At 44.2% G+C, this 22833-nt stretch overlaps 1 protein-coding gene across 1 annotated transcript in view; it reads right to left on the bottom strand.

Moving 5' to 3' along the window:
- Positions 1-535: 535 nt before the first annotated feature.
- The window catches only part of LOC120458189 (protein O-mannosyl-transferase TMTC1), a 43591-nt gene continuing 21293 nt past the window's right edge, over positions 536-22833 (bottom strand). Inside the window, exons 3-9 of the mRNA XM_039645757.1 lie at positions 15812-15922; positions 9235-9772; positions 8355-9177; positions 8151-8265; positions 1188-1668; positions 1043-1127; positions 536-974 (exon numbers count right to left, since the gene is read on the bottom strand). Of these exons, the coding sequence (XP_039501691.1) occupies positions 640-974; positions 1043-1127; positions 1188-1668; positions 8151-8265; positions 8355-9177; positions 9235-9772; positions 15812-15922 (2488 nt within the window). The 3' untranslated portion in view covers positions 536-639. The remainder of the gene's footprint in view (positions 975-1042; positions 1128-1187; positions 1669-8150; positions 8266-8354; positions 9178-9234; positions 9773-15811; positions 15923-22833) is intronic.

The raw sequence follows: 22833 nt of genomic DNA, 5'->3' as shown, positions 1-22833 counted from the left end.
CTCAGTTTCATTGTTTAAAATTTAATTATAATTTAATGCTTAGTAAGCACTATTTCTCGCATGAAACCCCGCATTCGCTTTTGGCCACCCACTTCGAAGCCGCCCATTCTGGTTTTCTGGTTGCTGCGGTTTTCCTTTTTGCCAAGCCACTTGATATTATCACGTCGCCATCCGGCTGTCTAACTGCTGAGTGACTCTGTCTGCCTGTTGCCAGGACCTCTGGCGGCTTTGTATATGCCTCTGTTTTCGATGCCCTTCAAGTCCTTTGGTCTCATGAGGCTTTTGTCTGCGTTTAAGCCCCGTCACCTGGCTCCGTTTTTACCCGAATGAAACCTTGAAAGACTTGATATGGAAATAATTCGCAGCGCGGCTTGTCTTTCTGGAATTTGCGTCGGCAACAGATTGGCATTTTCACATAATGCTGGCTAAACTAATTGCGGTTGAAAGGAATGCGTCTTACATTGTTGCTCTGGCAAACAAATATTTGCACTCAGAAATAATTTTAAAGCCTTTAAATCGAAACACCTTAAACAACTTTCAATCATTGTATTCTTTATTTTTACAAAATATATGTATTCTCTTCTATCTAAAGTTTATTTACATTCTACATTCCTAACAAGTGCTGCCCCCGTTTCTCATTCATTTTCGTCCTTGTGCCATCATCCTGGCCAGATTCGCTCTGCTGATGGCATGTCCTGGCTGCAGCTCCAAGGCTTTGTGATAGCACGCCACTGCTTCCTTGCGAAGGCCACGCATCTGCAGGATGGCGCCCAGATTGGCATGGGCATGGGCGGCCAGTGGTTGCAGGGTGACCGCCTTGCGATACCACAGCTCCGCTTCGGCCAGGCGATTCAGCAGACGCAGTGCATCCGCCACGCAGGATTGCAGGGTGTAATCCTGCGGCGCCAAGGCAGCGGCTCGCAGGCGAAGGCTAAGCGCTTCGTGATGCCGCTCCTGCTGCTCCAGAAAGTCGGCTGCAATGAAAAGTTATTGTCATACAAATGGCTTATGTCTATTAACAATGAATGTGACTTATTCTTACCATAATGATGATGCGAACTGGGCTCCAAGGGCGCCATCTGCAGCGCTCTCTTGAACCAGGACTCGGCCTCCGCCAGGCGACTGCCCTGCAAGTGCAATAAAATACGTTATTACATTATGATTGGGATCACATGTAACTAGCTTACATTTCTGGCCAGCGTCTGGCCATAGGTGACATAGGCTGTCCCCTGCTCCGGCTGCAAGTGCAGCGCCAATCGCTGCTGCTGCTCCGCCTCGTCCCAATCCTGCAGCTCCGCCAGGATTTCGCCCAGTCGCAGATGCAGCACAGCCTTCTGCTTTGGAGGCAGCAAAGGCAGAGCTTTTAGGGATTCCCTCAGCGTCGCAGCCGCATCGTAAAGTCTTCCTTCGGAACGGTAAAGGACACTCAGTTGCAGGTAGCAGGTGTAGCGTGCCTCCACGTGGGCACCTCGATCCCGAACCCCACTGCCCTCCACACGAGCTCCAATCCGCAGCACGGAGATGGCTTCTTGCCGATGGTCGCCCAGGGAGATCAGGGATGTGCCCAGATTCAAGTAGGCCACCGCCAGCTGGGGTCGCAATTCGATGGCCCGGCGAAAGCACGGAACTGCCGAGCTGAAGTTCAACTGCTTCTGGTGCACCACGCCCCTAAAATGTGGCAAGGAAAACTGGGTTTAACATCAATCATTCAAAGTGTATTTTCTTCAATTCCAGCAATCATTTGGTTTCAAGTTCTTAATGTTGAAAGCATTGCTTAAATTAATGGTTTCCGAATGCTTTAGTTAAAAGAGTGACTTTACTTCAGTGCTGTCCATCTCGTTTTTGAGTGCCTAAGCTGTTGTTATTATTAAATTGTACGCAAATGTTTTACAGAATTAGCAATAAGCCATTCTGGCATTGTGGCTTTACTTGTGCAGCCGAACAATGCACTTGAATTCCCAAGGAAATGCACTCTTCACAGTTTTTGCCCTTCACTCAGCAGTTGGGAGTCGTAGAAAAAGTTGTTCAAAAAAATATGCGAATAATATGGAAAAGAGAAAGCCAGGGAAAGTAAAGTTACTTAACTCGAGGGCTGGAGCCTCCAAAAGTGTTGGGAGTAAATTAACTTTCAGTTTGCTTTGCTGCGGTTTCCACCGGCTAATTGCACAGTGCTGACCTTCAAGTTGATTTTAGCCGGCTTCATTAAATCAACGGACAACTGGATGCCCCCAACTTGTTCTATATACTCGCCCACACTTTTCCATATATATATATATATATATGCATATACCTATATCACTTGTCGTCTGTCTGGTGGTTATCCCTACACAGTCCTACACATTCTGCAAACCCGGATGTCTGTGGCACCAAAAATAGACAACACAAAGTTTCAACGGATCGCATGCATGGATAAGTGATTCTAAATAAAGGCAGCGTTTTGTTTGCAACATTCCAGCAGCATGTGGCGCTACAAAATGGTGCAAAATAAACCCAAGCCCAGATTGCTACTATTTCTGCAAACCAGCCGCATCTGCAGCAGCAGCAGCACCAACAGAATAATTCAAACAAACAGCGAGTCCTGAAAATGTTGTGTTGAGTAGCGACAAGGCTATAAAATCAACAAGAGGGCCGCTTGTAAATACTCCAGATTTTGACAAAAAGCGGATTATGTATGATAAAAAAAGGGATTTAGAACTGGGAATTCATACCTAAAAAATATTGATGTTTGGCATAACTTGCAGTCAGGTACATAATTTTATTATAGAAATAAAATATCTACCTAATAAGGAGAAAGATTTACTTGCTCGTTTTATTGAAAATTTGAATATTTTACATATTTGTACATCGATTTAATTTCGGCAACTTCACACACAAATTAAATAAATACATGAAAAAATAGTAAGCCAGGATTTTGTTGTTTTTCTTTGGTAAAGCAAATAAGGAACCCTTTTCAGAAAAACCTACAAATACGCATTGCCATCATGGGATGACTTTTAATATGGGCAGCTTTCTTCACAGGCCACCCTATATTGTTATATACAAAATTTACATATCCAACCCCATGGATTTGCCGATTAGCTTTCCCAGATACCAGATATAGATACTAGCCACTAGATACTCCACTGTGGAGTGGGTGTGAGCAAACTTTTCAATGAACACTCGCATATGGAGAGCTGAATTTGTTTAAATTTTATTTTCGAATGAGCAGCCATTCGGCATTCCATGTTGAAAATCCCTCGTTGCCCACAATTTCATTCTACGATTTTCCAACTCCTCTCTCTCTAAAATTTGTATGCTGCAGTTGGGGCTGCATTTTCATAGCAAGGACTATATAAAAAAAAAAAATGCTGTGGGGAAAATAAAACAAGCGAAAAAAGGAGCCGAATGAATGCATGCGAATTGCAACCGAACAACGCATGGATTTGCTCAACTGAATATTGAGTATTCTATTTTATAGTACGCTATGCCATTCGGGCCAAAAGAAAAACAAGCCATGTTATTCTATTTATTTTCATGGGTTTCCCCCATTTCCCCCCTTTTTTTTTGGCTTTGCGCAGGTAAGCAAACGGCAACTGAACGAAAATAAAACGAGCAGAAAGAGTGAAAACGAGAAATCGAATTATACAGCTCAGTGATTTTTTGGTTTTGGTGTTTGGCTGTCTGTTACTTTGACTTTCCATCACCCATTTCCACCCATTTCCACCCATTTTACCACCCACCACCACCCGAACTTATCCTTTGCTGTGGCATTTTGCAGCTAAAAATCAGAGCATCCCCGCCCGGCGCAGCAGCACAACAAATCCCTGACAGTTGACTGGCGCATCAGAAACAGAAGCAGGAGCTGAGGAGCTGATGCTGAGGTACTGAAGCTGGAGCAGGAGCAGGAGCAGGAGCAGGAGCTGCTCCTTGCAACAGGCATCAACAGGATGCTTTATGTTCCGGGCGGGTGGCACGTGGCGGGATCGCAAAATCCATAGCCACAGGGCGCAAGGTGCCGGCTAGAGATATACCGGCTATTGATGGCTTACGAGTAAATAATGTACAAACAGCTGCTTATCCGCGACGCACTGGCACCCCGGGTGCTCCAAGTCCCGGCTGCTTTTTGTCAGGGGGTTGAAGGCCACCTGCCATTGATTTTCGATTAGAGAACGGAAAATTGTGAAACACAACACACCACACCACTTCATCACGAGCCATCGGAAATTCACAGCTCGCCACAGCGCTTAAAGCCTTCATTATGTAGATGTTTCAATCTGCTCTTATGACTTTTGGATTACGGAGTTATAGAGCATTAAAATGGTTCCTAAAAGAAAATAGCTCAGCAGTGGGGGTACTTAATTCGAAATACATTTTGTAAAACAAAGTTTTAAGTACCTTTATAATGGCTATATGCGTTGCCTAATAAGACTTCAGTTTTAAAAGCCCGATTTACTTTTAATGGTGGAGCTGCTCTCGCTTAAGCTGGAATTTTGCATAGTGTAGCCAAATCGGAGGCCATGGAAATGAGAGGCTGCATTCTGCAAGTGGAGTGGGCAAAAAATTCAATCAGACAACTTTTCGATAAGCTGCAAAGGCAACGCAGTCTTTCGCAAGTGGGAAAGTGGGCGAGAAAAGCGTTTTAAACTTTCCACGGCACTAAAATGAAATCTCTGCCCGGGCTTCCCAGCACTTTGGACTTGGTCAGAGTGGAAGTGGGAGTAGGATCCAAAGCCATGGCCATTCACCCACTGCGGAGTTGGCCAACGTCTAGTGTATCGTTTTGAGCCAAGTTAATAACCTGCAGGCTAGCGAAGCCTTAGCAGTTATGAAGTTCGCGCTTTGCTTTTATGTCATTGACATTATTTGAAATTTTATCTAAGCCGTCAACAGTTGTATTTTCTTTTTCCTTCTTTTTTTTCCCTCCGTTCTTGGCTTTTTCATATTTTATACAAGGGTCTTCCCCGAGGATTATAAAGGATATTGCGATGCGGCAGAAGCTTTTGCCCCGAGAACTTGTTACCCAATTAGAACGGATAAGTATGGTAAATAGACTTTAGTTGGTAATACAGATCATTATAGGGATACGAAATGTTTACCTAATCTTAAAAGAAGATATATAGCTTTTTAGATATATTTATTGAACAATAAAACAGTTTCTCGTTTTGTTCAGCTCGTAATTTATATACCCATCACATTTCAGTGAGCAATAAACGAGAAATATTTATTAAATCTCATTCAGGTATTGTTAGAAAGTGGTCATGCATAAAAAGTGCACTTCTTTTTTTTAAATAATCGTCGGCACGAGCATTAATGTAAAAGTCTTCCATAAGCCGATAATCCGCTCATATATATACACATCCACACAAATAAGCAGTTGAAAGAGGCTTTTTTGGAGCCACGACACAGCGAGTGAAACAAATCTCTCTGGTTAAATATTTATTTAAATGAGGAAAAACGGAATTACTGCATATTTGGCTTACACTGAAACAAAGCGCTTAATACACTCACGAGGTGTACTTTTCCCTCTCTTCCAGTTTTGCCATAGTTTTAGCATCCAGTTTTCTCGAAACGAAGGCAATTCGGCGGCAAACGATTATGGTATTCATGACTGGACTGAGGTAGGAGATTCCTCTGTTCCCCAGATGCTGCCATTGTCCATGGCTCCCGGGAGTTCTCAGCAATTATTTGTATTGGGCTTGGGCTTGGGAACTCCGCTCACACAGCAGCCTTTTCCCCCGGCGGAAAAGCTGGAAAAATGACTTGGCAAGCGAGCGAAAAGGGATTTACCTACAATTTGCCAAAGAAGCAAAGCGAACGGATTTATTCCGTGGGTCCTCGGCTCGGCTCCCCTTTTCTTCCTTTTTTTTTTGGAGCGTAAAGCCTATTATGTCAAACACAATAATCAACAACAAGCGGCAAGGCGACAGCAGCAGCAGCAACAGCAACAGCAGCAACTGACAACAGGGCGTATGAGCAACGGCTGCTTGGCAGTCGCTGCAAGGACACGCGGCTATTGGGAAAAGTGTGAGGATCGTGAGGAGTGGAAATGACGTCCTGCATATTCAAAAGGAATGGAGTGGAGGCAGCGCACAAAAGCAACAGTGGTTGGTATGGTAGCAAAACCCAAAAGCGATTGGTAAGCCAAAAACATTATAGTACTGGAAAACATTATTCCGCTTGCTAGTTGTTACTAATAACTAATTGTTAATAAATGTTTAATTATATTTGGATTTATTATGAAATGTAAAGCTGTACGATATTAAATTTCCCTTGTTAGCTTAGCTGGCAATCAGCTAATTGAATTCCACACATTTTTTGACAAGCACTTCCGCTTTTCTGCCCAGGGTGTCTTCGATGGGACGCCGAGTGGCATTCGTTAAGCGTTGGCATGTTTGCGCTTCTCTCGTAATGCATAGTCCTGCTGCCCAAATCCCCAGTGGAGGAAGGACGAGCTCGAGGACGAGTATGAGGATGAGGATGAGGAGGATGTGGCAGTCTGGGCCCAGGCTTCTCAGTTGGCGGTCGCCGTTAGCGTCGATGCAACGAGTAAATTGCACTATGACTGCACAAAGCTGGCTCGTAGTGTGCCTGCTATATGTCCAAAGTAGAAGTGTCATTGGCCCCGGAAAATGGAATGCGGGAAATAGTGGAATATGGGGGGATTGGGGTGGTGGGAAAAGCCTGGAAAAGCTTGGCAAATGCGGGGGATAAGCAGGATGCCAACGTCATGCGTCAGCAGTTTTATTTTCTCATATTGTTGCATCAAGTGCAGCTTGTAAGCAGAAATGCCAATTCCACCCATGTCGTTACTAGTTTTCTATTCTGATTCCGATTCTGATTCTGATTCCGATTCTGATACGAATTCTCATTCCCATTCACATACCCATCTCAGTCGCAATCGCAGTCGCAAATATGCCATTGTTGTTATGTTTGTGCAGAACATTATATATGTTGGGGCTTTTGTTTATTTATTGTTTTAGACAAGGGAAAAAGTCTAGAAATGCCGAGGAATGCAATTGTCGCAGCTGCTGCTTTATTGCACTGACGAAGTACACAAAAGTGAATATATGAAACTGGGTATAAATTAGAGCGAATATTTAGGCACCTTTTTGGATGATTTCAAAACCCAGTATCGCAGTATTCCATTTCGAAGGCTGCTTACTTATGCATTTGTAGCTTACGAATTTCCAACTAATTTTCAGCAAACATTTTCCCCAGCAAATACTGGTATAGGCCCAATTCTAACTTTCTCGAGCACCCTTTAAATGGGGCATTCCAACTCCATGTGTACTTAGCAACCGGTCAGCAATTGCGAGTGTATCTCGAAGAATCAGAGTCTCACCACTCGTAAGCCCATTCAGTTTTGGCCTAATTAACAGCATATCTGCAGGGGATTAGGCTGCGCAATGGCTCTTGCATTCATTTCACTCGTATTGTTTCAAAGGTTCCGTTTCCGTTGCTCCCCCACCTCACAAAGGTACAAAAGGAGTACAGCCGGCGGGAAAATGTGGAAAAGCGGGGGCGTGGCTGTAGCTGTAGCTGTAGCTGTGGCTGTGGCTGTGGGCGGTTTAAAAAAACTGAAACCAGCAGCTATTTGCTGTTGATGGCTGCCGAGTGCATGCAAATTGCCACCCAAAAGATGCAAAACATGTGCCCCCTGTGCGCTGCAGCTAAAGTTTCTGACCGAGTTGATTTGTATGCGCGATGCATCTGGGCAGTCTTCAGCCATCCAACCACCCAACCACCCACTTTTTTGTCGCCTTTTCTCTTCAGATGTTGTCCGAACGTTTTTGCCGGCAAACGGAAGAGAGGGAACAGAACAGCGACTACAGAAGCATCTGCCATTCGGCATTAAGAACAGCCACCCACCTTCGCACCACCCACCTTCGCACCACCCACCTTCGCACCACCCACCTTGGCACCACTGACCCACCATTGCACCATCGCACCACCCAATGCCCAAGGTCGCGACAGCCATTCACTTTGTGCTTTTGAATTTAGAAAAGACTGCCAGCAAAAACTGACATCATTTTGTGGATTCAGGTTGCATGTTGCGCGGCTAAGGCGCTAGTCTCGTTGCAAAAGGCAAAGGGTTTTCGCGTCTCGGGTTTTAGGGTTTTCAAATTTCGGGTTTTGGGGACCACCACATGGTCGGTAGCGTTTACACTTACAGATTAAAGTGAGCATCAGCCATGCTGGGCCGGTGACCAAGGGCCATTCGCAGAGCGAGTTCCGCCTGCTCGTAACTTCCTTGGGCACTCAAAACGCTGCCCAGGTTGCCGAGAGCTGAAAAATATAGCAAAAGTAGAGTAGTTGTTAGATACAAAATATTTCCAGTATTTCCTTAATATACAAAGCTATGAGATAGCACTTACCCTTTGGAGGATTTATAGTGATGGCGCTGCGGAAGAGCTGCTCCTCATCCCGCCAATCCAAGTTGCGCCTGCAGGTGCGCAGTCCCTGGACACCAAGGAGCACTACCAGCCCACAGAGGAGCACCAGTCGGCAACGCCGGGAGCTGTTGACACGCTGCCAGAGATGGCCGAAACCGAGGCCAAAGAGCAGACAATAGCCAACACTTGGAAGATAGAGCACCCTTTCGGCCATCACAAATCCCACGTAGAAGAGCAGATTGCTGGCGGGCAGGAATGGCAACACCACGAAGGCAGTGCCCAAGATGGGCGCTGCTGTCCACGAGGAGCTCTTCGTGGTGGAGCTGGCCGACGTGGAACGATAGCTGGGGGCGGAGAGCTGGTGGTGGCAGTTGCAGCTGAGGCCCAGCCAGGTGTGGCAGCTATTGCCGCCCAAACGCCTCACGAGGGGCAGCGAAATGTGCGCCAACTCCGCGAAATCCATCGCTGTGGCCGATCTACGCAGTCCAAATCCCCTGCACAGTAAGGCAATCAGGGTGCCGTAGAAGGCAGTGGTCAGGATATTTCGGGCATCCCAAAGTGTTCGGATCCGCGGCACAGCTTCCATGCCCCAGTCGAAGCTCAGCTCCTGTGGCCAGAGGAGCAGGCGAAAGTTGGCCACCGGCAGGTACAGAAAAGTCAGCGTCCTTGTCCACAAACAGGATTCATGGGCCGTCGGATTATCGGCGGCCGCAAAGGCGGTGGAGGGGCGTGGCAGCAGGCTCAGGCGACAGTAGAGGGCGCACAGCAGAGTAAATCCCAAAATGCTAAGCGACCGGAAGCGGCGCTGTAAGTTTGAGGAACTTAATCAAATTACTTGGCATATTTGGCAAAGGACACACACCTTATCGCTATTTTCGCGACCGACAGGCGACAGGACATCGCACAGTGCGCACAGGAGCAGCGCCGTGATGGCCGTCTCCTTGCAGAGCAGTGCAGCCAGCGCCAGGACAATGGTGAGCATCAGGGATGCCCACTCCCGGTTCAGCATGTGCCGGCGATAGGAGAGGTAGGCGAGCAGGTAGAACACACAGGCGGCCAAATCCGCCCTGCCCACCAAACCGGCCACCGCCTCCGTGTGGACGGGATGAACGGCGAACAGAGCGCCGGCGGCCAGGACACCCATGCGAGATGGCAGCAGCGTCCTCGCCACCAGGAACACCAGCCACGTGGCCACACAGTGCAGCAGGACGTTGACCAGGTGATAGCCCATGGGTGCCAATCCGCCAGCGATGAAGTTCAGCCGGAAGCTGAGCACGCACAGCGGTCGCCAGGAGCCATGGGATCCGCTGTCCACCAAGGGAGTGCCCCAGAAGTCGTTCCGCAGAAGATTGGCCAGTGGGCGAGCTCCTGTCACGTCGCCATTCGCCAAGATGGCGCGCCTGCAAAAAAAGACAGAAGGAGTAAGGTAAAGATTTATGCTGCTACACTGACACAAAAAATACTTTTACTTGCAAAAGCTAAGATAAATAGGAAATGGAAAAATATCATGAGTAAATAGGAAACTTAAACATAAATGATATAAGGAGTATATAATATGCAAAAGCTAAGATAAATGGGAAATGGAAAAATATTATGAGTAAATAGGAAACTTAAATATAAATGATATAATATGCAAAAGCTAAAATAAATAGGAAATGGAAAAATATCCAGAGTAAATAGGAAACTTAAATATAAATGATATAATATGCAAAAGCTAAGATAAAAAAGAAATTGAAAAATATCATGAGTAAATAGGAAATTTAAACATAAATGATATCATGAGTACATAATATGTAGTAGCAGTGAATATCCCAAAATATAGTTACTTTCTTGAACTAATTGAAAAGAGGCATTACAGCTTAGTTATAATATAAAAGTATATATATTTGGTGTTAATTTTGTGGCTCCTCGTTTCCGGAAACTGATATGTAGGCGTTCGACTCACATTACCTCCGCTCGCAACGGACAACGGCAACCTGTGGCACACCTGTCCAATTAATTAAAATGATTAATTGTGCAGCCAGGGACCTGGTCTATCTCTCTCCATTGCTCACACCTCTCCCATCCGCAGTGCCCCAAAGTGGCAGGATCTCCCCAAGTTGACTCCTTTCGTCTCCACTTTCCTGTCTACACGAAACCGAAGTAGAGTGTCCTGAATTCTATGGCAGCACTTTTGTCTGCGCCTCCTGTTCCATTTATTTTGCTTTTACTCAGATTGGTCGAAACTTTGCGGTGGCAAAATGTTTGTTATGCAAGGGGTAATCATAATGTACTTAACTTTGATTTATTTTGAAATGCCAAAAAATAGTTTCAATTAGTACTTCTGCATTTTGTACCCTTTTTTTTCTTGTTTGTAAGGTATTCATTAATGGAAGGCACTTTTTTTTGTGTAGATAGCGTGTGCCATGGTCTGCTGTATTTACTCGTGGCAATTTGATGTCTGCCCATTTGTATTGTCCTTTTGTTTTTGCACTCGGCATAAATATTGTTAAAGTGCCAAGCGACAGTTGACTCCTGCCTGCCTGCCCCTCCCCGCTCCGCCCCCTCCGTTGTCGAGCTGCCGCCCCTCGTCCTTGCAGCGCACTTGCCACTTGATTAATTGCCGATTTGTTGGCGTATTTTGTGCCTTTGTTGTAAAACAGCACACACACACACACCTAGAAGGGTGTACAAACAACACACCGGTGTCATTGTATTAGGGACGTGGTGGAAGGTCCTTGGTAATTGCCTCGCCGTTGTAGCGCTCCTTGTTGTCCTAATCGATTTGGCCGGCACAGTGGCTCCGGGTCAGGTGGCCATATAATCAGGGTTAGTTTGTTATCGGCGTTGTTGCTGCTGTGGCAATTTATAGAGGTTTGCAATAATACCTTGGCCATTTTATGCATAATTAGTTTTTAGATGTGCCCAGCAAATGTCATTAATTAACTTTCCCACTTTGCACAGGGCACTGAGTTGAGTTTTCACTTGCGCATTGTCCGCAACAATATTGCATCAATATATTTATCAATGTCACACGATTCGTTGTATTGAATAACTTTTGAGAGATATAAATGACATAGTAGTGTTGTGTAAATGTTAATCATTAACTTTTGGCTTAAATGTTTGCTGTTTGGCAAAAAGTTAATAGTCCTGTTTAATCTTTGTGGGCGCTAATATTAAAATTCCATCAAATAGTTTGAAGCACCAAATATTTTCCATTAATAAATTGTATGTATTTACATTGAATATTTGCCAATTTGCAGGCACATCAATTTATTATGCTTACTTTACTTGCTGAGATTTTTTAGAATAAAATTTTTAATAACGGAAACGTGTATCGTTTCATTTCATATATGTAAAATTAATTTCATTCTGTTAAATAATGAAGTTATGCGCACTGATATTTATTTTAGCTTTTTTCTGCCCCAGGCTGTAGTTTTAGGTTCTTTTGGGGTTCAACAGGAGTTCAAAGGTCGTGCAAACAAAAACGTACCTATCCACTGAGCCTGGAGGCCACTGTGGGTTGCAAAGTCCAAAGACAAGTCATGTGCAAACTCATAAGTTAGAGAGCATTTTGAATAAAAATTGGGTTTTTCAATTTAATATTTTATTTATCATTCGAATTTCGAATTTGAATGCCACGGCATGGGTGACCGGAAATGTGAATTGTGGCGGCGCTTTGTTGCACGTGTGTGTGAATGGATATGGTAATAAAAAACGAGGTGGTGCAGGATGGCGTTGCCACAAATTGGGTTTACAAATTCGCCGCTGCGACGTGCCCAACTATAAAGCAGACTTATTGCCAAGGACCTGCGTCGCTGGTGCCTTTTTCTGTAAGTGGTTTTCGGGTGCGGCGTGAACTCATCCCCACTCATCTGCACTTCACTTTCAATTGGCATTCCGTAGAAACCAGCCCCCCATCCGCACTTCAACCGATCCCTTTTAGTTTGCGCCAAAGCAGCCACAAAAATGTCCTCGAGAGCAAACAAATTCTTATCGGAAGAGCACAAAGCAGAAGCACAGAACGCAGATGAAGGAGCTGCTAAGTCGGAAATACTCGCATGCTGGGCACACACAGTTGTGGCTGAAATACCAGGGTATTCTATCATATAACTACAATAAGCTTGAGAGAAAATTGTGCATTTTTATGCACTTAAAACCCTTTTAGTATTTATAATTGCAGGTGCAGAAAGCTGGTAGGTAATTATATTATATTTACTAGACAAACTTATTTATAAGCTCCTAGTTCCAAACTTATTCATAAGCTCCTAGTTCCAAACTTATACATAAGCTCCTAGTTCCATGGCCGTTGTTGTACTACACCTAGGCAAATTTGGGGTATACTACTCCTACTATTTCAGGCTGCAAGCTTCCTGCAGCTCAAAAACGAACCAAAAATGCTTCCACGCCTCATTTGCAAGGCGATGTCAAGGTAGCGTTCGAGTATAAAAGAAATTTCATTGCATACCTCTGGGCGAATGCACACAAAGGACGTCTATTTGCGCTTGGGGATTGGGGGATTGGGAGGAGGTGGAGCAGCTGGAGGAGATGGGCTTAACTCCCATCGAGGAGCAGGGGTCGAAGGTGAAGTCAAGTCGAAGTCAGCGTCAACATTATCGTCATCAGCAGAATTTCCGCAGTTCCTTTTTTTGTGCTTTATCATCGTAACTAGTGAGTGAATAGCAACAACCAAAACATCAACACCCACCGACAACAACAACAACTACAACAACTACAACTGGGGGTTAGGGGGGAGGAGTGCGGTAGGTGGGCGGACTGAAGAGGGGGCGGGGCGGTAGGCAACAACAATGGCCGGCTTGAAGCAGCTTACAAGTGCGGCATGTTGCTGCCCTTATCGCTCGCTTTTCACTCTCAACTCAGCCAGGAGGCCAGAGACAGGATCAGGATCCTGCAGAGAAAGCGGAGACAGAGGAGCAGGAACCAAGTCTCAGGCAATCGAGGAGGAACAGCCAGCCACAACACACACGCTGCACAGTGGAACCAAAGGTTATTACCTGGATATAAAATTTAAAGGATATATGCACAAAATATGAAACACAATACTCGCTACTTACTAAAGCATAAAATATAAAATAGAGATGCTATATTTGCTTTATAAAAGTATCAAAAAGTCAGTGACTATGGAATGCAATATATTATTACCAAACTTTAGCCAAATTTTTGCTTTAAAATTTATATGATAGAATTTATCCAAATGTTTTGACTTTCCACTCCACTGTGGAGCTCATAGCCCCACACACAAAAGCACCAACAGGCAAACAGGACTGTGGTTGGCTTTTGTTGAAGACAATATATCATAGCATCAGCACCGAATGTGGACACCATTCTTGCCTTCCGTTCGGTGCTCCAACTCCTGCTCCTCCGCTTTCCCATTTCCCCACTACCACCCATTTTCCTGGCTTCCCACCACAACATTTGTATTTGTTGCTGCCGCCGTGCTTATGTAAAGTGAAAATTTTCGATTTTATATAGGTACACGAAAAAAGAGCACCCATTTTAGTTACTCTGCTGGCAAACGAACACCCTAACACCCATCAAACCACCCACCCATCGCTGGTGAGGAGCAAAGTGCCTAGCGTCCGGTGGTTGTGTGCCATCAAAATTACGTATACGTAACGTTGTTACTGCTCTTGTTGATTTTTTACAGCCGCTGCTGCTTTGTTGTTGTTCTTGTTATTGTTGTTATTGTTGTCGCTGTCCTTTTAATACGGCACATAAATTATTGTAAGACTGCAGATTGGGGGATGTTTGGCAGGGATTTTTTACCTTTTTTGAAAACGGATATATATCAACTTGTGAAGGTGTGAATCCGGTGACCAATAAAAGCAGACATATTAAAGGTGCCAAAGCTCGCTTTAATACAATTTAAGCACAATTATTTAACAGAAATTTAATAGAAAGTAAATGAGTGCGCCACCAATCACACATAATTATATCGCATTAGCTGCATTATTGACAAACTTCTCGATCAGCACACTTTATCAAAAAGTTGCCAGCCATAACTTATTAAAATCTCATATCTCTCTTTAACAATTGCCAGCAACAGAGCTGGCCAATGCCAAAAACATTTTCTTTTCCCACCCAATATAGCCCAATTCCATGGGTCTTTTTCCAGTTGATAGGAAACAAATTGAAGGGAATTCTGCCATTTAATAAATCATGTTTTGTCTGGCCCGGCTTGACAATAATAACTTGTGCTCGTGTGGTCATGTTGGCCATGTTGTGGGATGACCGCAGAGCATACGAAAGAACTAGCCGATAGGTAGGCGCCTGCACTGGGAGAAATCAGTAGTAGGCTTTATGTAACGTTTAGAATTGAACTGCTATTCCCGGATAATGAATCTGTTCGAAGTACTTGTGTATCAAACTATATTTTTCAGTGCTGTTTCCAAACTGGTGTTGGCAACTGCGTGAAAGTGACCGCAGGACCTTCCGCCCGAGCAAAAAACATAAACTCGCATCCAACTTTTGCGTGTGGCACTAAGGGGAAGCTGAGTTACATAAGTTGCGTTTATTATTTTGCTCGAAAGTGTGTATTTGTGTTTGTGTGTGGTAAGTTTTGCGCTTGTTTTCTGGACAGCACAAAATAACGAGCAACGGCCAAGGCATCGAGCTGAGCACTTTGTGCATATCTCCCTCCACTTGCACACATACACATACATTTAGTATATCCCCAGGATTCGCCAGGACAATTGTTCGCTGGCATTGTAGTTGAACCAGGAGCAGAACAGGAGTCACTTGGTCAGAAGGCAGACGGGGTTGGCGCTCCTGAATCCTAGGCGATGGAAGGGCTGGGGCGAGTGTCCTTGGGGAAATTCCTGTCCATTGTACATGACTTTTGATATTTATGGGTAATTTCGTTTGCGTTTGCAGCATTTCAATGCGGCCAGGTGAGAAGAGAGTGAGAAGTGAGCTGAGTTCTGTAGCTTCCAGTTCCCAGGTCCCTGGTCCCAGTTCCCACCTCAGAGGGGCATAAATCAACATTTTGTTTTTTAATTTGCTCCATTGCCAACGCCGTGTGATTCTGAGGCTTCTGCTGATGCTGATGCTGACAATGGCACTGAATATATATCAACAATACGCAGGCGATAAGCCAGCAACTGGTCTGCTTCAAGTTTTACAATTAGGCGGGCCGAGAATTTATGATGGTGATTTTATCAAATAAATGGCGGCACTTGGCGCACAATTAATAATAAACTTTTGTATTTCTCGTCGGGCTTTCTTTTTATTTTTATTTTTATTATTATTTTTATGTTTCGTGTTTCGTGTTGGCGACAAAGCGTTGCCATTGGCCATCACAGGAAAATATAGCGGAAAAGCCAAAAGGACCAAGGACGAGAGACGAGAGGGAGAGGGACACCCAAAAGTAAAAACCAGACCATTTACCTTCGTCAACCTGCTGACATATGGAATTTTTAATTCGGTTACATTTTTCTCACCTGTCATCGTAGACAAATCCAGCGTTAAGTGTGTTTAGGTACAGCACAAAAGCGAGTGCCGAGCAGCCGGCGAGTCCTGCGAGGTCCTTGTGGGAAAGCGTTGGCGACATGCTGCAAGAGAGACAGGAAACAAGGCAAAAGTGAGACAGTCAGTCAGACAGACAGAGAGACAGAGAGAAGGACAGAGAGTCGGAATATAAATATATAAAAGTCGAGTGTCATAAAATATATGCTGAAATTCATTCTCGAAGCCTCCGCCGGCAGCAAGAACAAAGCACTTAATCCTGACTGAGGCAGGTCCTCCGACTCGTCCAGATGGGCCATTCTCTGCGGCATTTTCGTTATGACAACATTTACATTTACATATTTTCCTTTTTTATCCAGCCGATGCTGTTGCCCGTTGCTGATGGCCTTAAGCACGGTTTAATTACTTAATTTCTTTTTTCTCGGTTAGCAAATTCAAGGTGTGCGCCATGGAATTTTGTGATATTGTGTAAATACATTTTAAAAGGCATTTATTGATTTGGTTTTCAAGAGAAAACAAACTGTTATTAAGCTGTTTATTTACTAGCACAAAGAACGCTTAGTGCTCATCTATTTTGCCGCAAAAAGCATGGACAGCTATTAAGGCATAATTACCTTTTTAGGGAAATCCTTTCGCCAACAAAGCACACCTATTTCTGGCCATCGAACACACCGGCTCCTGCAGAATCAGCAATCAAAACTGTTGAATGCAAACAAGCCGAAACGCACGTGCCTAATGATTATTGCCGCAGTGGGCCAAAGTATCCTTCATGGAATGGTATTGGACTACAGTGGAGTGGAGTGGTATGGAATGATAAGGGACGCTATTGCTTCAACTGGACAAATGCCACCATCATCATCATCATTGACGTAGTTCCAGTGTAGTTGTCAGTGGTGTGGTGGTCAGCGTGTCTGCTCTGGCCGAACTCGTTTGTCATGGCATTCTTCGTTTTATATTAGCCGCAGACATGTTGTGTCTGCACGTGGAATCCGTTCATACAATTCGCCTGCGAAACCCCTTTTCGACTAACCAACGTCCGTTGTCGGAAATTAAATGTTACGACGACATTCTGGATCGTCCTGCCAAGCGAAACACCGAACATGCAATATACTGGGGCACAGGCTCTGAAATGCAGAATACGCCAATGCCAATGGCAATGGCAATGGCATTCCCATTGTACTATACAGCACCCCTCCCACAAAAACCCATCCCCGGAATCCCTAACCCGGTCCATATTCATTCGTGTTGGCCATGCCTGCGTTGTTGTCATCATCACCATCAGCGCCATTTACGAATAATGAGTGTGGTCGGTGGCTCAGCGGCTCAGTGGATCGCTGGGTGGTTGGGTGGCTATCTGGGTGGCTAGATGACTGGGATAACTGGACTGAACAGTCATGCCTTGGTCAGGACACGAAAATTGTTATCTCGCACATTGCAGACGATTTCCGACAGGCATTTGCCCCACGCATGTATGTACACAGCGACTGTAATTCTGATCCAGATTCGGACTCGGATTGAGATTCAGATTCAGATTCAGATTCAGGCGCAGACGGGGTAATACGAATTAAGTTCGCACCAGTTGTAAATAACAATGCTGACCTACACTCACGGCAAACAGGTAAAACGATGTATCAGAATCGAAAGCAATAGGAAGTTTTAATAGTTTGGTCAGCCTTTCATACAAAACAAGTCGATGTAGTAACTTAAGTAGTGAAATATGCCAAATTGTGAGTGATTATGTATATTAGCTTATTGAAATGGCATCTAGGTACCCAAAATAGTAAGATTTCCAGCTATTCTCGGTCCTACTTACGAACACACAAATCCCTGTGCTGAGCACTCACACATCCTTTGAAGGAGCAACCAGTACACTTGCAAGGACTCCCTTTTTGGCTTCCCAATGACGCTGCTAATGAGCTCTAATAACGATAATGACGATAATGACGCCCACGCAAATAGTAAATGTGAATACACAGGCTCATATACGAAATACTTTCATAAATACATCCATGGAATGGGAATGGGAATGTGAATGTGAATGTGAATGGGTCAGATGAATGGCCGTCATTTGCCGGGTATGATAAGGGGGCTGGAAGGCCCAGGGGATGCAACTGATTGGCAACGTCGAGGATGAAAGTGATAGTTTGCCGGAATGTGCCTCTTAAATATAATGATTTCCCCAAAAATACCAAAGTGATTTTCGATGGAAACTGCCGAATGTCTATGCAAACTCATCAGAGTCATTATTTTGGGAACTCCTACTGAAATGATTCGTAAACAAGCATGGCATTCAACATTAAGGAGATTAGACAGATCTAATTTTATGTTGTTTACAACATGTTATTTTGATTAAAATAGATAGCTCATAATTCTGTCTTACATAACAGTTTCCACTCAGAACAGCCTTAAAGTTCCTTATTGTTTAGAATATTATGCTGCTGTTGCTTTTTAGTTTCCTAACATTTAAATACCGATGTGTGGTTACGCTCTAACCACAAAAGAATAAATTAATTGAAACAATTTAAGCATAATTCGAATTGCATTAAACAAATATCCGCTACACAGACATGGGCTTTCCTTTCGGCCTTTTTCCGGCGCTCTAATGACATCCCGTAATTCCCTGCTGATACTTTAAATAACCCGCCTTAATTAAATTTATTGATTTTTGCACTTTAAGCTTTGTGTTGTTTGTAGTGCCTGCAGGCTGAACTTCGGGGCATGTCGACCATGTCTTTCGAAGTTCCGCGCAAAACTTAAACCTGACAGACGCCGCCAGGTGTTGGGCCAAAAGTTGAGAACAAAGCGCAGACAGGAGCTCCTCGAGCAGTCCAATTAATTTCGATTGTCGAATATAAAGCGAGACAATCACAGGACGACGAGCGGCCAAGTATATATTAATCAAATGGCGCCACAGTCATGGCGAGGACAGCCCAGTAGCTGGTAGCTGGTATCTGTTAGCGGGGAAATCAGGAAAATCGGGGAAATCAAGGAGCAGCAGCGGCAGAAGCGAGCAAAACGAGGACATCGAGCACCCTTCAGACGTGTCCTGTCTGCAGACATGAAGAGGCCTCAAGGTCCTGACGAAAGGCTCCTCAGCTGGCGTCGGATATTACTTTGCTAATTTTCCTGCGCCAGACGCGAGCCATCTGTCCTTGTATCCTGACGATGTAATTCTGCACGGTAACTGTGCGCAAACCTAACTAGTCTATAAATCTTGCTGAAGAAGATATTATGAAAAGTTTGGGCACTTGTAAAGCTGTCAGAAAGTATGCAATGCTAAATATATAACAGCTTTATATGTCATGTCTAAACTTTGAGTGTAGGATATGCGATAGTCGTGTCCTTTTTGCATGCTGCGTCAAGGACGCGCTCGAAAAGTCAAAGTGCAATTAGCAGGCAGCTCGCTTCTGGCGCAGTCTCCCTTTTTATTTATCAGTGCAAATATTTATTTTCAATTTCGTATGCAAATGTCGCAGTCGAGCTGCCTCCATTAATCACAGCAGCTGCACAGTTGGCGGCATCGCGAGTGGTCGTAATGGAAAAAAAATAATTAGGTTGTCATGTTTACGGCGCTGAAATTAGCTGGCAGTATCGCAGCGGCACATCTTTGATGTTGATCTCGCGCAGCGCTAAGGAATTTGCCAAGGCGGACATTTCCATGACTTTTCACTTTTTTAGCTTTTCACTTGTTCGGGGTTTTTTTTTTTACGTATTTTTACTTAATTCAGCTGAAGAGCTGACCCTGTTTTTGTGGGCCAACTGGAGACGGACGGAAGTTGCAGGAAAATACGAACGGAGCACACCTTAAACCGGATGCGGAAACATTATTCCCAAAATGTCAAAAAACATAACAGAAACCCATTAGACACACTTTGTTTCTGGGTCAGCCGGCAGACTTGCAACTTCCAAAAAGTGAAAAAGTGAAAATCCCAGGCAGGGAAAAAGTCGAAGCTGTCTGAAGGGGAGAAATTGAAACAAAACGAGTTGAATGCTTGCTTGGGCGGATGTACGAAAACTGACCAGGCCACTCTCTATTTCCCCTCTCTCTCTTTCTCACTCTCTCTGTCTCTTTCTCCCACACTCTGTCTGTCTCTTTCCCTGTCCGAAAAGCCCGGTTCGCACGGAAATCAAGTTGTGTCAACAGCTTAAAAGCCAAAATGTAATAAGCCAGGGAAATGTAATGTAATAAAATATCAAATATAAAATGGCGATGGTCCTGGCAGGGGAGCATTTGTTGCCATTAAAGTTTTACTTTGAAATTGGAAGCAGGAGGGCCTTGGCAAGTGGGCGGTAAAAGTGGGAGGTCGTAGCCAGCTGAGCGTAAACCACTGAAGAAAGTCCAGGAACTGGGCTTTAAATACACAGCACAACTTGTATACCCTTACGTGCAAGAAAGAGATTAAAGTGAACATTAAAGATTAAGTTTAGACAAAATTGTTTAATTTATATGGTGACATAATTTTAAGCATCTCCTATCAGATTATTTAATCTCAAAAGTACGTAAAAAGTAGAGTCATGGGCAATTCCAGATCAAAGTGAGTGCTAAAACTTTCGAATGCATAAATAAAGCCGCAGAAAGCGATTAAAATCTGTGCTAGAGCTGGCAAATAAATAATATTGTGGCAAGCTTAAGGCCAAAGTAAATATGCTCGTGCCAAGTGCCATGAAACGGATTGCTTGCCTTGGATTTTGTGTAGCCGCAAAATATGCAATATTTTATTATTGTTGCCCCGAACAGTATGCAACACTTTATTTCAGCGCTATGCGCTTCCGTTTCGGCTTGAGTTTCCTTTCGTCCTTCGACCCCCCCCCTCCTCACCCTTCACCATCGCCCGCGAAGCCAAAGGACCTGGCTTGCCGCAGTTCTGGAACAGTTCCAATCCTTGACTCCTTGGTGTTTTCACTGGTGTGAGTGCCAAAAAGTATGCTAGATAGCTTTTGCATGCGATTTGAATGAGCACAAACGGAAGTCGCGCTGTGTCTGAACTTTTTTTTCGTGTCCTTGCAGATGGAGCAGCACATGAGTGCCACTCGAAATCATTTTAAAACACTCGAAATCTGCTCTATGCTAAAGATTATTTCAGCTTGATAGTTTTCCTTGGCCAGCTGCCTGCGGCTTCTGAACTTCAGTTTGAACTTTAAGCGTAAGAATATCGAATTAATTAGAATACGCTTTTTGCTAAAGTATTTTAATGCACATTGAAAACTTTTCGAATTGATGTGCCACATAATTGAGTTCACAATCGAAAGTTCGGCGCCGTTCTTCAATCCGCTCCCCATCAATGGGACATTGAACCAAACAACGAATAAATGTTTGTAAACTTTTCTCACCAGGTTTTGTTCATTCTGCCAGTTTATTTATTTTTTTTTTTCATTTTTTTTTCCCACGAATAAAGAGTTCAGTCAACCCATTGAGAGTTGTGCGGAACAAAAAGTTGTGTGCATAGAGCGATTCCGTTGGCCACTCAGACTTTTTAATGACCGCTCCCAAATTCCCCAGTCCGAAATTCAAATTGAAGACTGGGAATCAATACAAGGGGCGGAGTGGCGATTCCGGTGGTGTGGCGTTAATTTGATGTCTTGCAGCATGTTGCACGCAATGTAGATGGTAATTAGGTTCGGGAAATGTTTGCTTCTTAATTGCGTAAACCAAGCGTTTGATTGCTATTTGCTCAGCAATTGACATTAAACAGTTAGGGCAATAAAAAATTAAAACGGAAGTCCCACTACAACGGCATTCAAGTGCGAGTTTCGGCAAATATTTAATGTGTTCTCGGTTCGTGGGTGTCAGACCTGTGTTTCAACACCCCTTCCCCAACCACCTAACCTAATGACTAACTAAACAAGCTGTTTTCCTACCCCTACTACCAGCACTACCAGTACCCACGCCACTGTGCCGATATTAAAACAACAATATTATTATTAGCACAAACAGAAAACGGTCATTGGCCTACGCCCCAATCGAAGAAGAAGTCAAGAAACCTCAATTAGGTTGTCAATCAACACATCGCATCGAATGGAGTCGCGTCGAGTCAAATTGCCTCGTTTTGGCCGTCGACATTCCGCCAAATAATAGAGCTATTGATTTTCTAAACCCCCTTCTAATAATGACGCCCCTGGCCGATGGGGCGTTCTCTGACATGCCCACCGGCAGTCCTTGATCGGCTAATTAGCTGCCTGCCCGCTGAATGGATGGCTCCTGATTTGCCCCACTCTTTGACTTCGAATTAATCTGGAACTCAGTTTTTGAAGCAAGTGTTCTCTAGTAGGGCATACAACACAATGAGGCATATAACAAAATGAGTCATACAACAATTTGAGTCATACAACAAAATGAGGCATATAACAAAATGAGGCATACAACAAATTGAGTCATACAACAAAATGAGTCATACAACAAAATGAGGCATACAACAAATTGAGTCATAGAACGAACTCCTGAGATGCAGCTCATCCATTCCGCTGGCCAGAAGAAAACCCCTTGAAGAAGGCGGATATGGTGAGTGGCGAAAGGTCGCATGGAAATACGGTGAGTGAGTGCGGGCAACTTTGCGCCAGTTGATAAACGAGCGGAACTGCAGGGCACTGTCAAATCTGAGCCTTTGTTCGATTTAATTATCGGTTGTACAAAGAGCTGGGCGGGCGAAAATCTTGCTTCGGGCTTCGAGGGCATATCCTTGTGGCAGTGGCAGTGGCATTGGCATGTGGCATGTGGCATGTTGCAGGGTTGTAAAAAAAAACCAATAATGAAAGTGGAGTTGCAATGCCGGCGATGTCAGTCCCTTGCAGCTTCCCACTGCCCAACGGCAAAGAATTCCCATCCCCCTTTTATCGATTAGCGCGTGTAACAGCTTTTACCTATGGGTATGTGAGTGCACTGAACGAAAAATCTTTAGAAGTTTATGCTCAAAACTCTCTAGAAACGCTTAGTTGTTAAAGTGTGTAGATATTAGTTACTCATTTCTTTCAGTGCCATTTACAATGTACACAAACAAGA

Source organism: Drosophila santomea, chromosome 2L (genome assembly GCF_016746245.2).
Source record: "Drosophila santomea strain STO CAGO 1482 chromosome 2L, Prin_Dsan_1.1, whole genome shotgun sequence".
NCBI lineage: Eukaryota > Metazoa > Arthropoda > Insecta > Diptera > Drosophilidae > Drosophila > Drosophila santomea.
This window is presented reverse-complemented; position numbering and strand designations above follow the sequence as displayed.